Raw genomic sequence first — 14,835 nt, forward strand, 5'->3', positions numbered from 1 at the left:
GTCAAGCATCACTGTAGCATCAACGTGTATTTGCAAAACCACAAATAGCATAGACATCTACAATTCCTAATTATAGCACGCTTGAGAAAGTACTTTTAAGCACAGAAAACCCACAGTAAAATACCTATTCAAAGTTAGAGGCCATGAAGTGACATTCAAATGTTTAAGCAAAGACTGTCAGATCTACTACCTAAATATATTTATATTAAAAATAATGCAAGAATTTTAGTTCAACAGTGTGCAGGAATACCTTGTCAGCATACAAAATTAGCTGATTGTTCACCTCAGGTAAATTAGCAAACAAAACAGCCACCGTAACAGCAGCAAAACACACACAGAGCCCTAACAGGTGTTATTAAGACAGTAAAAGTATCAGATACTGGGCACACAAGAACAAGAGGTATGTTAACTATAATATGCTATTTTTGAAGCATCATTTGGAATTACACATACCTATATTTGTTGGAGGAGTTCTACCTCAACCAACAGGTACAAGCAATCTGCATGACTACAGGACATTCAGTGACTCTATCAACACTTACACCTATTTTTAAAAAAATGCTAAGTTACTTCTAATAGCATATGCAGTGGACCTAACTGAGAGGGTAAGAGAATTACCTGTCACAGTCTGTCTAGCACACTCCACTTTCCAGCCAGAAACATGAAGAGTAATTTACACATTACTATACTTCTGCACCTTTTAAATAATTTGGAGCAACTGGAAACTCACCCCCTACTCAGTTCTCAGACAAGAAAAGAGCAGAGAAGATGATGAGGGACTTAGAGCCTTCCTTAATTTCCTGTATCCTCTTTCGATAGCCAAGTTAGTATTTATCAAAAATGGATTCCTACCACCTTGCAGCAGAACACATACGCAGCCTGGGCTCACAACATCATTTTTATATGGCTAAACTGAGCAAAGAAAACCACTGGGTGGTTGAAGGTTTGTGGGGGAGGGAGGTACGTGGGTGCATGTGATGTTAAAAATCAATTAAAAACAGGCACTTTTCTGAAAAGGCGATGAGTCCTCTAACAAAGCAAGTTCAAATATACACATTGCATTCACAGTATTATTAATAGAAAAGTTAATTACAATGTATACAAATGCATCATTTAATTTCATACAAAAGAACTTGTAAGAATTTTTGAGAATGTTTGAGTATCTGCTTCAAACAGAGCTGTTCCAACATTAACTCATCCAGGTTATAAAATTATTTTTTTGCCAATGAGCTCACTTCCACATAGGGCATTACCTTGAAAAAGAAAAGAGAGTGGTACAACATCATACTACTCAAGTTTAGATCATTGGCCGAATTCAAAGAGGACATACCCACTGCTGGTGCATCATATTCATCCCCAAGTAAAATTTCAGGAGCAGAATATGCAAGAGATCCACAACTTGTGGTGAGCTTCTTTCCAGGTTGAAATTTGTTGCTGAAGCCAAAATCAGTCAATTTCACCAGTCCTTGTTTTTCAAAGAAGACAACATTCTCTGGTTTCAAGTCTCTATGAACTACGTGCAGTTTATGGCAGTAGGATATCGCATGAACTATTTGAGCAAAATATTTTTTTGCCAGATCCTCATTCAGACCTTCTTCATGTTTCATGATGTAATCAAACATATCTCCTCCATCACCTAGCTCTAAGATAAGATAAAGCTTAGTCTGGGTGTCAATCACTTCATACAGCCGTACTATATTGGGATGCTGCACTAGTTTCATGCATCTAACTTCTTGAAAAAGATGTCCAGTGGCTAAAGTGTCCAGTTTGGTCTTGTCAATCACTTTTACTGCTACTTTTTCACCTGTAAAGACATGCCGAGCGAGCTTGACCACAGCAAAATGGCCTCTGCCCAAAGTTTTATCCAAGTCGTACAATCCTGCAATTTTTCCATCATATCCTCGTTTGAAGCCTGCCATTCTGTTTCAGATTAAGTACTGTTTAAGCTCTTTGGAAACGTGATGTTTTCATATAAGAGTATCTGATGCAAATAAATAGTCCATTGTCACTGCCAAGCATACCTAAAAATAAAAAGACAGGATTATGTATTTGTATAAAAATAGGGAAAATAACTATCCTGTAATTCTCCTAAAGTTACACTGACACATTATTACAGATCAGTTATTAAATTCTTCAGGATTTTTTGCAAAGGGTTTGATATGCCATGCTGTAGTAACAACAGATTTCTGAAATCACATTATCAGTATGCTTGAAGAAAGTTAAATTTCAACACTGCAATAACAAAAATTTCTCTGAAAATCAGTGACATGCACATTCTTGAGCTGGAAACCTTGCAAGCAACATATGAAGAAGTCAGAGTTATAAGGACTGTTAGAATTGGCAAAGCTGAAATCTGTAACTTTTCTGACTATGTCAGAAATCAGCTGGGCATCATCGAACATTGACAAGTGGAACACGGAGTCATACATTCTATGCTTCATTTATCTGATTTTTGGCATATTCCTTCCTGTTGCATTATGAAACAGCTCTAATGCAAAGTTCTGATGGCATGACTTTGGACTTTTACCTTCTCCCTTTTAACAGCTTCCTGTTTAGCAAAGCTAAGACTGACATACAAGACTTAATTTTGTTACTCCAATTAGTCTGAGCATTATCAATCAATACTGTAATTACAACAAATGAACAAAGCTTTACAGGCCGAAATGAAACAGTTGGGTTGGATGTACTAAGATAGTGCTAAATAAAATGTTTTGTTAAATATTTTGACTGAAGTTATAAAAGCTGGTGATAAAAAGTTTGGATGTAGGCTGCATATGCTCAGCAATCCTGGGAATGAGTCAGGAGACAGGAAAGAAGAGTGAGAAGGAAAGGGAGAGAACTCACCAGTCCAGCTTATTTGTGCTGGACTCCTGCTTATCAGTTATTTTGGCATTTAAGCAAACAAGATCCAACATTCATATACAAACCTGGTTTTGAAGGTTTTATGTCCCATTGCTATTTTTTTCACACACAAAACCTCCAAAAAACTTTTCCTGCATTTTAACTTAGATTGAGGTTTTAATAAAAAGCTGTAGCTATCAAAAAGCTAACCATTTCTCCCACTTTTAGTGCAAAGTAGCTAGAAATATGAAAATTAGATGGCTTATTGCCAACTCAATAGAGAAAACACAGCTCTTCAGAATATATTTTCACAGTTTCAAAACTGAACTTCAAAAAGAAAATCTTTGAAAAGGAAGCTGGCAAACAAACAGCCCCCTACATTAGTTATTCTCAAGTCAAAATGTAAGCATTAGATTAAAAACACTCCCTGCTAAACAAGTTATTTCACAGGCAGTGAAACTAATGAACCTGGTTTCATATGGATTCAATTACAAGGTTGGGGGTCCTATGAGGATTCTCTGATGTTTAACAAGCTCACCTTGCTGCTTCTCCTGGCTGGAGCCATGGTATGAGCTCTTCTCTATCCAGCTGTCTACTTCCATAAAGTCCGTGGGAATTCACTTTGAGACCTCCACCCCTGTAAAATTTGAATTAAATCAATCAACTTCTGAAACCTCGTAACTTCGACAACAGAACAGGGTAAGTGTAACAATCACATAAACATTGCTGTTTGGGGTTTTGTTTTTCTTTAAAGATAATAATTAGGCTTTAAAAAACTTCATTGGCTTTTGTGTTGCTGTACCTTTTCATTCTACTACTAAGCACTATGCTCCAGAAGCTCTTCCAAAAACTACTCCACTCCAAGATGCCATAGTATGAAAACTGGGATTGGCATATCTGCTTCCTAACACATCCCATACCACTCATCTTGCAAAGTTTCTCCAACCACTCCCAATTAACCATGTAATACCATCCCATCCTTATTCCAGCAAGTATAAAACCAGATCAGAGCATGCTACATTAAACCAAATGCCATGTCAGACACTCCTACCTGGGAAGTAACCATAAGAGGGTGCACAGGGAAGAACATAGTACAATGGCAAACACAACAGTAAGTAATGAATCTCTCCTTATCTTTAAGAAATTAAAAAACTTCTTTACATCAGAGGGCAGTGGTGTGGTGTTTGATGATGCTTGATGGATTCCACCCCACCCCTCTCTGTGAAACTAGGCAGGTGCTTTAATAAAGCATGTGAAATTTTGGTGTCAAGAACATCCTGCAACAAGGAGTTTAACAGCTTAACTATGTGCTGTGAGAACCACTTCCTCTTGTCTGTTTTTCATCTCCTGATAATTTTTGCATCTTCTCATTCACTGTCTGTTCCAAAACAAGAGCTATCATACTCTATTTACCTTGCCTCAAGCAACTCACAATTTTAGCTTCCTCCCTTCCTAGAATCAGTTCAATCTTTTTCAAGTCCTAGTCTGTCACTCCTTTTAGAGGTTATTCCACAGGCTTTAGCATTCTTCTCACCTTTCTCTACATGTTTTCTCATTTGTTCTAGACTACTTTCTTGGGCTAGTTTGTTTTGGGTTTTTTTACTACTACTGAGCACTGACATAATATTTTCATGCAATGCTTTATCATAGTTTTATAATGTTCCATCATACTGTACAATGTTCCATCAAACCCCCAAAATGCAAGCTAATGGAAAATAGTTGACATACACACATAAACCACCTAACCTTAACCTGTATGAAGCAATAAGGGAGATATTAATCAGCTGTGTCCCATATGGTTGCATGACTCTAGTCTCAATCCTAAAAGGACTGCAAGCATTTAAAAAACAAACAAAAAACCCACCCCACACAAACACACTTTATAGGACTGCTGTCTCCACAGAACCACACTCGGACTCTTCACTGCTTCTAGATTAAAGAAATAAAATAAAAAGAAAAAAGAGCACGCAGACTTAAAGACAACTTTTTTAACTGTCACTAGGACATCACCCCTCCTTACAAATCTGTTTTACCCATAATGCATCCTATAGCCAGTACCTTATGCTAAACCACTTAACAGTTTTAGAACCCTTAAATTTAAAAAAAACCCACAAGTGTCAAAAAAGACAGCCATTCCCTACGCAGCTGAAGTTACCAACTACACAAACTCCAGTGCTCAAGTTTTTACAGACCATTTCCTTCTAGAATGTTAAGTCAAACCAAGATTTACATCTCTATTCACAGATTCATCACATCATGATCCATTCAGATCATGAAATACCTTTACTCTCTGAGGAGGAGATGTGGCTTTAAGAGAGATTTTCTGTTAAGTCTTGGATTCAAAAACAACACCTGCAGACAAGACAGAGCTTTCTTAGTACATGGCAAAACCAAAGTTTTTGTTTGTTCCAGTTTACTGAAAGATGGAGGTAAAAAAAAGCCTCAGTTAACTTTGACTTAGCTCTTCTTTCTTAAATTCAAGAATGTTCCATCCCTGGCAGAGTAAATGGGAGAGAGCAAAGCCTGCCAGATATAACTTGTCTGAATTTAGGTAACTACAACACTCAGCAGTAAGGCAAGATTTATACTAATTATTTTGTTCGCTTGGCACATTCTCAACCACCTTTGTACAAACTCAACAAGTGACTTACCTCTAAATGACAGAATACACATAAACATCAACCTGTCAACAAAACTCCAGCAAAAATCAGTTATGCTTAAGCCATGGAGAAATACAGCAGATAGCAATCAACAGGATAAAAGCTTACAGAAATGGAAGACAAACTACGCTCACTAATGCTGCAGCCATATTAGCTGAAATAAAATTAGTGCAGATTCATTAACAGTTTAACAAAGTCTCCATAATAACAGACTAACTAACTTTTAATTCTGTAGTTTTAAAATCAAACTTCAGAGACAAGCCTACCACAGCTGAACACAAGGATCTTACACATGGTTTTAAGTGAACATAGCAAAATTAATAATGGTTCAGTATAGGAACTGGTTGCAACTGTCATAGTGCATATAGATGCAAACCTTGATCACAATTTAAATACACTACCTAAAGGATCACAGTTCTATACCAATACTTCTCAGAGAAGTAGTTTCTTTTCTCAGTTTCTCCCTAGAGTAAGAAAGCAGAATTTTGAAAGGATCAATTAAGATTGCAGTTTCACAAGGTACCAGATTTCGAGCCGAAGCCTCTGTATGACCCTTTCTTTGCAGTTATCTCCTTAGTTACATCAGTAAAACTTTTGGGGCTAACTATAAATGGAATCACCCAAAATTTCCAGATTTAACACACCTGCTACCCTCATACTCCAAAACAGGATTAGTTTTAATGACAAATCATTTCAGTGATCCAGTTTACAACATGACCTCTTGAACATTTTTACCAAATGAAGGACCTGCAAACGCAGCACACGACAATCAAAATTTCAACCAGCCATACTTGACCAGCAAGCCAAACTACAGCCTGAAGAAAAACATATAAGACACAGTTATATCCCAGAATATATTTACCTGTCTTTCTTTTAATTCACATTATCTCAAGTCCTTTACAAGTTAATTTTTCAGCATTACAGAGTTTGGGTTTTCTAGTTGGTGAGCTTACTAACCATTAGCAGCATTTAATCCGTGTTGGTATTTACAGTTTTAAAAATGCAGTTTTTCCTAACTATACCAGAATTCAGCTACGCCCCCAATACTCATTTTATGCAATGTAGACATTTACCAGTAAATAGATTCAGAGCAGATCCTTTCCTTCATATATCCTATCCCACAAAATTACTGCAAACAGTCTCTGTACTGGAGATCTGCTGAAGCCGTTTTGTAATATCACATGCATCCGATTAAGAGGCTTAACAACAGTAATGTGATTCAACCATCTCTAAAAGACAGATGAATAGATCTCCAATAGATCTGTTTACAAAAACAGCATGTTTCAGAGACATTAGTTTTTCTTTAAGCAATCCATCCTGTCCAAAAGGTTTCATTATATTATATATTACACGTAAGACCAGCCTAGTTCATCTTACCTGAATGTATCAGCTTCTTACATTAGAAAATGAAGATTCAAGGTACCATTTCAACAAAATGTTTTAATACTATCAATGCAAAAACTTCCCTGCATTATGAGGCTAACAGACATAAAAGCTGAAGTAATCTTCACTGGGACTTGTCTGTCCACGGACAGCTAACCATTCCCGTCTCCCTTCACAATAGATGGAGATTCAGTCAACACAGAATAGAGTCTACGATAAAACAAACTGCACTCTAAAGCAGATAGCTAAATAGATCAAATGAATAATTTCTTGAAAGGACAAGTTTTCATTTTCTGTAACAGGAGTTTAGGATGACTAGTTCAGTGGATGTATATATTATACATATCCACAAAATAGATTAAATAAGTTTCTCCCCGTTTCTCCTTTTGCTCTTTTGTCTCAGATGAATAACAGCATCTACACCAATTATTTATTTACTACATAATTGCATGTAGAGAGTAAGACTTATGTTGCTACTCTTCCTAGAAACAGCAAACCACAATCTGACAAACTAATCAGAGATCCAGAAGCAATTTTTTTTACTCTGAAAGCAATTTGTACAAATCACTAGAATCTGAGAGCAAACTGAAAGAAATACCAACTCAGTATACAAGCTGTACAAGTATAATTTTTCACATTTTTTCCAATATTTCCTATAAATATATAGGAAAATAAATACATGTGAAGATACCTTCACAGCCTAATCCATGAACCTTTAAAAAACAGTCTATCTTTGTTACTATATGAGCCACTACTTCTGCGTGATGATGTTACACCTTCACCAGTCTGCCTTCCCTGAGAGGGTTTTCAATCGCCTTCCCTTTTATGTGAGTGTAACACGCTAGAAATAGGTACAAAGTGTTGCAAGAGTGAAGTGTGAGGAACACACACACTTCATGCATACTGCATGATCTGAAAACTAGTCATGACCCAATTCCTCCAGAGCATTTGAAACTTTTTAAGCCTCATACTACCCAATATTCTTTGGCTATTCAAGAACACAATATGGGGCTCAAGATCCCAAGAATCGATATTCTCCTTTTGTTTCCACACACAGCTGTCACACTCCAGCAAAGCCCTTCCTCCTCCTCCACCTTCCCATCACCTAAGCCTCCGCAACTACCATTCAAAGGTACTCAAAGAAAGGACAGCAATCTACACCTGCCCTATGGTCAAGCAGTTTGGGGGGGGGGCAAAGACACAACATACAGGGGCAGCGGTGTTACAACTCAGCCCTTATCTACACAACGCTATCTAATGCTTTATCTTCCACTTTGCATGACTGCACCACAGCATACACACATACCTTCCCCTTCACTGATGACAAACCCCATAAACTCTCCTGCTCCTGGCAAGTTCCACAATAAAACACTACAGCAGATTTTAAGGTGTACATGCACTTCTTTTATTTTCATATTAGGCCTCATTGTCATCTCCTACAGCATCAGCATCCACCTCATACTGCATTACTAAAATGTCAAGATGTATCAGCAAATCTCTCATATTCACCATGGCTACACCTAAAATGCAGAAGATAAGAGTTATCAAGTAGTTCTATGTTCCAAACATAAAAAGAACTAACTAACCTGCACAATCTAATGGTATTCCCTAGTTTTAAATAGTCTTCAAAATTTTGCTCTGAAAAGATACGAGAGCTGCCAATTGCTGATTAAGTTTTGCCATTAAATATTTGGGAAGCCTGTAGTGAAACGTTAAGTGTTTCATTATTTTAGAACGTATTGCAGGCATCAGTACTGATGCCTAGCCTTAACTCTTCTTAGAATCCAGAGGACCATAAGGTCCATTATTCAGTGAACAGCCATCAACAGAAACATTTGGCAGGCCAATAAACTTAATAAAACATTGTTCCTGGAGCTAGAAACAAAAGGTTGGGGGAGGGGTAACATTATAGATTTGAGAAGAAATAGAAGTCACTAACATTATTTTGTAACGAAAAATTACGAGAGCCTGCATGACCCGAGATCTACGAGCAAGACTTTGAGGCAGCTCTGATGTACGAGGAATAATTTAACTTAAAAAATAATGATGCATGATTCAGGATATCGTCATTTAAAGAATACATTTCTTAGACAAGAGATTCCCAAAGTTCTAGACCTATAGATTGCTGTCTACCCTCCTATTTTCTTGAACATTATTAGTACAAGCACTGACAGTTTAAGTTTTAACTCTTTCACATGGGTTTGCAAAGCTGTGGTAAGTGTTTTGCAGAACACTAGTAAAGAACAAACTAAAATTTGAGAACTGTGTTGTAGAAACCCCACTATATAGTTGACATTTTTGTGAGAATCATCTTCAATACAGACTAGACAAAAAAGCCACTGAGTCAGAACTGATCCTTCAAGGCCCCCCATTTTACAAGTCAAGAACATGTACTACCTTTTTCTTCCCCAACAAGTAGGTGAATTAAAAAAAATACGGACAACAGAGAAGTAGGTGTGTAACGCAAAGCAATAGCGAGATTACGATTACAGACTAGACACCCAAGCTATTAAGAGGACCGATGTGCTAAGAGTGATCAAACTATGATCCACTGACAAGCCCATCATTAGTAGTCACTGGCACTGGTTCCAACTGCCTCCAGTTGCGAAATGCGTTAAAAGCCCAAGATACTTTCATAACCACACTGATCACCGCTGCAGTTCACAAGGCACTTTCCATTTCTAAGAGGAGGTATTACACAAGACAAATGCAATCTGCCCTATGGATTTGAGAACTCAGCTGCAGCTTTACACCATTTAAAGTCCTCACACCAGCCACCGCTCTAAAAAGCAATTATTTTCATGTTGTCTCTTGTTTTCCTTTTGTGCCTACTCTCAAAGTCCACTATGTAGCTAAACAAATAAAAAACCCAAACAGCAATACAAACAGACACCACCACCCTGTTCACATATCAGATGCCTCAACAATACACCATTTAAGATCTAAAGCTGCTCTTAAAGTATTATTGCAGAGGAAGAAAAAGAATACCAGACCTTCCCAAATGGCCATGTCCCCTAAATTATCTTCTGCAAAGTAGTATGCAATAACATCTTTTAAAAAGGACTTGCTCCAAATTTTGATATCTGGTAATACTTTCTTTTTGTATCTGTAAATCAGCTATAAAACTCTGCTCAGACTCTGTGATGTCATAGTTAAAAAAATTAGTTTCAAATGAAATGATTATGTTTTGCAGTTCCCACTGAAAGAAAAATTTCTCCTCAGCTACAGGAAATTAACATGGGTATCATAGTTACATTATAAACCTAACCAACCAAGATCTTGTATCAAAGAAGCCTGAAGATCACAGAACCCAACAAGCTTTTCAGTCAACCACCTTATAAGCAACAGAGGTAACTCATGATAGTTGGACTCCCTGGCCCAAAATTGTACTTTTCCAAGCTTGGTAAGCAGTATCCAAGTAGCTTCTCAAAGACTTTAATATTCTAAATCTCATCACATTCTCCCCCCCCCAAGGAACTAGGAACATGAAACCGATGAAGAAATACTTCGCGCATCAGACAGAAGTTATATTATTGTGATTCATGATGGCATCGCTACCTTTTAGACAGGACACATTTTTATTTCCAGAAAATCCAATGCAGGACCTTTGCAGAAAACAGACAACTCAGATTTCTATTCCACCAGTCTGGACTCTTTTAGAGGAATCGTCTCATCTACTCCATGTTCATGAATTCTGATAATTTCTTCGCCTTTTCAGATGTCTATTTATTGACATTACCACATAATTTTCTCATGCCAGATAGTGGAGGAAAGACCACTAACAGGAGTTCTAACTATTCCACCATTAATCAATGAACACTTCAGTGTGGCTTAACATTTTAATGTTACCACTGTTGTAACACTCAACATCTCTGTTGTGTAAATTCAAAATTACAAACGTGCTTTTTATTCTGTACTAAGTGAGGTGAAACATCAAACATGAGTATTCAGGTGCAAATAGGCATACATACAGCAATAATAATTTCTATTAAATTTCTTAAGAATAATCTCTGAGCTCAGATTTCAGACAGCTTCGTTTGTTTAGCAGTCTCTCTGACAAGTCAATTCACTACTTCAGTTTTCTGTCAAGTTGCCTCTGAGATACTGACATTTTCCATCTAAGATACAAACTACTTAAACCTACTCCAACCTACAGTTACTAATTTTCAATACTTTATCCTCATTTATAGCATGCTAAATTAGTTAGGAACTGGCAGACACCTGAAATTTGCTATGCTTCAACATGAACTAAAATTATAAAAGTCCAGGCTATCATCTTATCTTGCAAGTAAAGCTGGTTTAAGTCCAATTGGTAACTAGATGAGAGACTGCATGAGAAAACACAAAATGATATATGAAGAAAAGAGTAAAAACCAGCCTGTCGAATTCAGTGCAACATTCATGCCCCAACACTGCTGTAGAAGATCACTGTACAACTGAGAGATTCAGTGTTTCGGAAAGCTCACATGCTCTGTTTTATATTTCGCAAGTGTAAAAACTACACAGCACTTTTTCCCCATTAAGTTCTTAACATTGGTGACTTAATCAACTTATGTGTACTAGAACTCTGCCAGGGTAAGTTATCCTAGAACTGTAAGTGAATATACGTTTTTCAAATCCTCTTAAGCTCTTACATAATACTGTTATGTGTATTAAACAACAGCTACTTTACATTATTACAGAAGCTGTGACATTTCAGTTAGGTGCCTGAAAGCAGTGTGACAAGGAAGATGTGCAGAACCTCACAGGTTACTAAAGTTGAAGAGCTGATGCAATTTAATGCAAATATATTCGTCATAAACTGCAGTTCAGCCCTACATACAAAAGGCAGTGTCCCTGATAAGAGACCAGTGGAACATGGCTCACATTTTAAGACGCAATTAGAAAACACTATGAAATAGGAATGGACAGAAGCTCACCAAGAAGTTTTACAGCAATTTGAAAGCAGACAAAATCCAAGAAGAGACATGCATTTTTTCATGAGACACATTCTGAGGAAAAAAAAGCTAGCTGCACCAGGATACTGTGCCCTTGAAAGCAAGGCAGGCAACGAAGCAAGACAAAGGGGCTAGTTTGGCATTACAGTTGCTAGTGGGATAAAAAGGGCAATGATACACTGCAGGTGTGGACTGCAAAAGAATTACTCAAATATGGTATCCAAGGCAGGGAGTTAGAGCCTTAGAAGAGAGCAGGTTGGTCACACAGCACACAAGGAAGATGACTACGGCAAGTACAAGAATACCTTCAGTAGCATCTTACGGTGCATACTCTTAACATGCTATTTGTTTAAAATAATCAGAAAGCAGACTATATCTACAGTGCAACCACTCACATCACATGGGAATATTAGTTCTCATAGCAAGATGATTCAGGGAACATCAGTAACCTGTACAGAAATTTCAGTATCCAAAACTCAATCTGTACTTTCTTGCTTCTCAAACATGTAAAAAGGAGAAGAAAAAAAAAAAACCACACACAACCAAAAACAGTTTATCACTAAGTCCACTTCACACATCATCTTCCCTTTTCTGTGTTTTTGATGGAAGCCTCAGGTGTGGATCACACAGATCCCCTTAAAAGAGCTAGATGACACTTTGCCTACCAGGCACTACTCCAGCATTCAGGTCAGCTTTGCTTCCCAATCACTTTAAAAACATACCACCATTTTACCACTTTTCTAGTAATTTACAATATTCAGGAGAAATGTGAGACAAGACCAGACTTTCTCCCCCTTAGATTTTATTGTTAAGACCTCAAATCTGGATTTTATCCATGCATTAGCAGCACAAGGGGCAAGTATTAGCCTATGCAAATGAAGATTTCAACATGTTCCACGAGGTAAAATTTGATTGCACGATGTAGGGACAACTGCTAGTTCTCGTAAGTTTGTTTCAGATCTCTTCTTTCTAAGGGTCAGCAATAGTACGAAAACAACTACGAGCCCAATTCCCACTTTCTGTGATACAGCTACCAAAAAAACCCCACCATTCATTAACTCAGTTCCTAATGGTGCATGCCTTGCAAGAACTGCTTAATTCTAACATAATAAACATTTGCTTGTAAACACTTTTATCTAGATTTCATTTTGCTGAGCTTCGTTAAACTGGTCCTTCCCCAGAGCCTGAAGGTCTAAAAATATCCATAATAAACAACTCCAAAAAGCAGCCTATATGACTAAGTAGTGACTGCACTACAGAGGGCAGGCGTAAGCAGATTTGCATGCAATTCATTCATGCTAGATGGCTGTAAATCAGACAATACACTTCAGTCGCTCCAGGAACTGCAATGGTACCACTGAGGAAACCACCTCTTTGCATAACTACTTAACAAGCTCTTGGAAGCAAGATGATCACTAAGTAACTATCCATGCACAAGCAAAAAAAAAAACCCCAAAGCTTTTTATGTGCCCAGCATTACATGGGATATTTCTCCTTCACAGGTGTTCTAGCATCCCTTATCAATAAAAATATCCAATCTGAAAATAGGTCACATTTGTCACCAACCATCCGCTGGCCAATATAGGCTTTTTCCCTAGTGGATGTTCTCCAATACTTTATTCGGGCTACTTAAACAAACAAACAAACAAACAAAACACACACACAAAAAACCAACCAAGACAAAAACCAAAACAAAACACCAAAGCCAACCACACGTCTGTCCTTCAGCTATTACCAAGGCTGTATATCAACCACAAACATTTTTAAGTCATCGCCCATAAACTTAACCAGTGGAGCACCATCTGGGCGCCAAAACCCACCCAGCAGGGAGCACAAAGACCTCTGTCCAGGACTTCCCCACTTCTCCGACCGATTTCTATGGCAATCTCAAGGCAGCACATCCCGTGCAGTAGGTGCACTGACAGGAGCAACACGCGTACCGACACGGCACCGAGGCCGCCCGCACCCCCAGCCCGTCAGGGGCGGGCTGCAGCCCCGCCGGCGGCGCAGAGGCCGGCCTGCGCCCCGGGCAGACCTGTTGGCCGCGCACCTGGCTCCCCGGGGCGAGATGCACCGTCATGCCCCCAGGCACACCCGGGACCGGACCGCCTCTCCAACCGGCGGGCTTTCGCCTCGCTTGTTTATCTCTTTCCCCGGCGACAGGGGACCGGCGGCGGCGCTGGGGGTAGGGGGAACCCGCCGCCGCTTTCCCGCCGTGACCCCGCGGTGCGCGTACGCGGCGGGCGGACGGGGCATGCGGGCGCGCGCGGGGTCAGGCGGCAGCCGCGCGGCGGGGAGCCGCTCACACGCACGCCGGGCCACGCGCGCTGCTGCTGCTGCTGCCGCCGCCGCGGGGACGCGTCGGACGGCCGCTGCCCCGGAGGGGAGAGGGCTCGCGGGGGGCGCGCTGGGCTCTGCAGCGCCAGGGGCACGGGAGGCGCCGCCGGCAGCCCGCCGTCCCCGCGGGAGCACCCGCTTCTTCCCCCCACGCCGTCCCTCTCCTCAAGCCCCCGACGGCAGCACCGACACACCGACCTTCGGCGGCCGGGAAACGTCCCCTCACCGCCTCCTCCTGGGCCGAGGCCGCCATTGGGCCGGCCGGGAGGAGCTCGGCGGGCGAGGCCGGCTCCCGCAGAAACGGAAAAGCGAAGGGAGAGGAGGAAGGGAACCCACCACACCCCACCGGGGCCGGCACCATCCTACCCGGCCCAACCCAAGCTGAACCCGGCCCAACCCCGCCAGCAACTTACTGCCTGCGGCAGCGGCGTCTCCTCGGGCCGCCGCGCCCCGCGCCGCCCCCTGCATGGGCAGCACCCACCGCGGCTGCCCTCGGGAGCGGCGGCGGGGCCGGGGAGCGCGGCGGGAAGGGAGGGAAAGGGTCGAAGACCCCAGCGGAGAAGCTGGGCTTGGCCGCGGGGACTCGGGGGCGGCGGCTCCTGCCCGGCGCCTGCCTGCCTGGCTCGCGCTCCGCCGGGCCCTGCTGCGGCGGCTCCGAGACGCGACTGACAACAACG

The 14,835-nt window shown here is 40.6% G+C and overlaps 1 protein-coding gene across 1 annotated transcript in view; it reads right to left on the reverse strand.

Annotated features, from left to right (window-relative positions):
- Positions 1 to 14,588, reverse strand: part of SNRK (SNF related kinase) — a 40,408-nt gene extending 25,820 nt beyond the window's left edge. The window contains exons 1-3 of the mRNA XM_086468179.1: positions 14,572 to 14,588; positions 3,380 to 3,478; positions 1,331 to 2,021 (exon numbers count right to left, since the gene is read on the reverse strand). Coding sequence (XP_086324305.1) covers positions 1,331 to 1,919 — 589 coding nt within the window. The 5' untranslated portion in view covers positions 1,920 to 2,021; positions 3,380 to 3,478; positions 14,572 to 14,588. The remainder of the gene's footprint in view (positions 1 to 1,330; positions 2,022 to 3,379; positions 3,479 to 14,571) is intronic.
- Positions 14,589 to 14,835: the final 247 nt, after the last annotated feature.

Source organism: Leptosomus discolor, chromosome 7 (assembly GCF_034619465.1).
Source record: "Leptosomus discolor isolate bLepDis1 chromosome 7, bLepDis1.hap2, whole genome shotgun sequence".
NCBI lineage: Eukaryota > Metazoa > Chordata > Aves > Leptosomiformes > Leptosomidae > Leptosomus > Leptosomus discolor.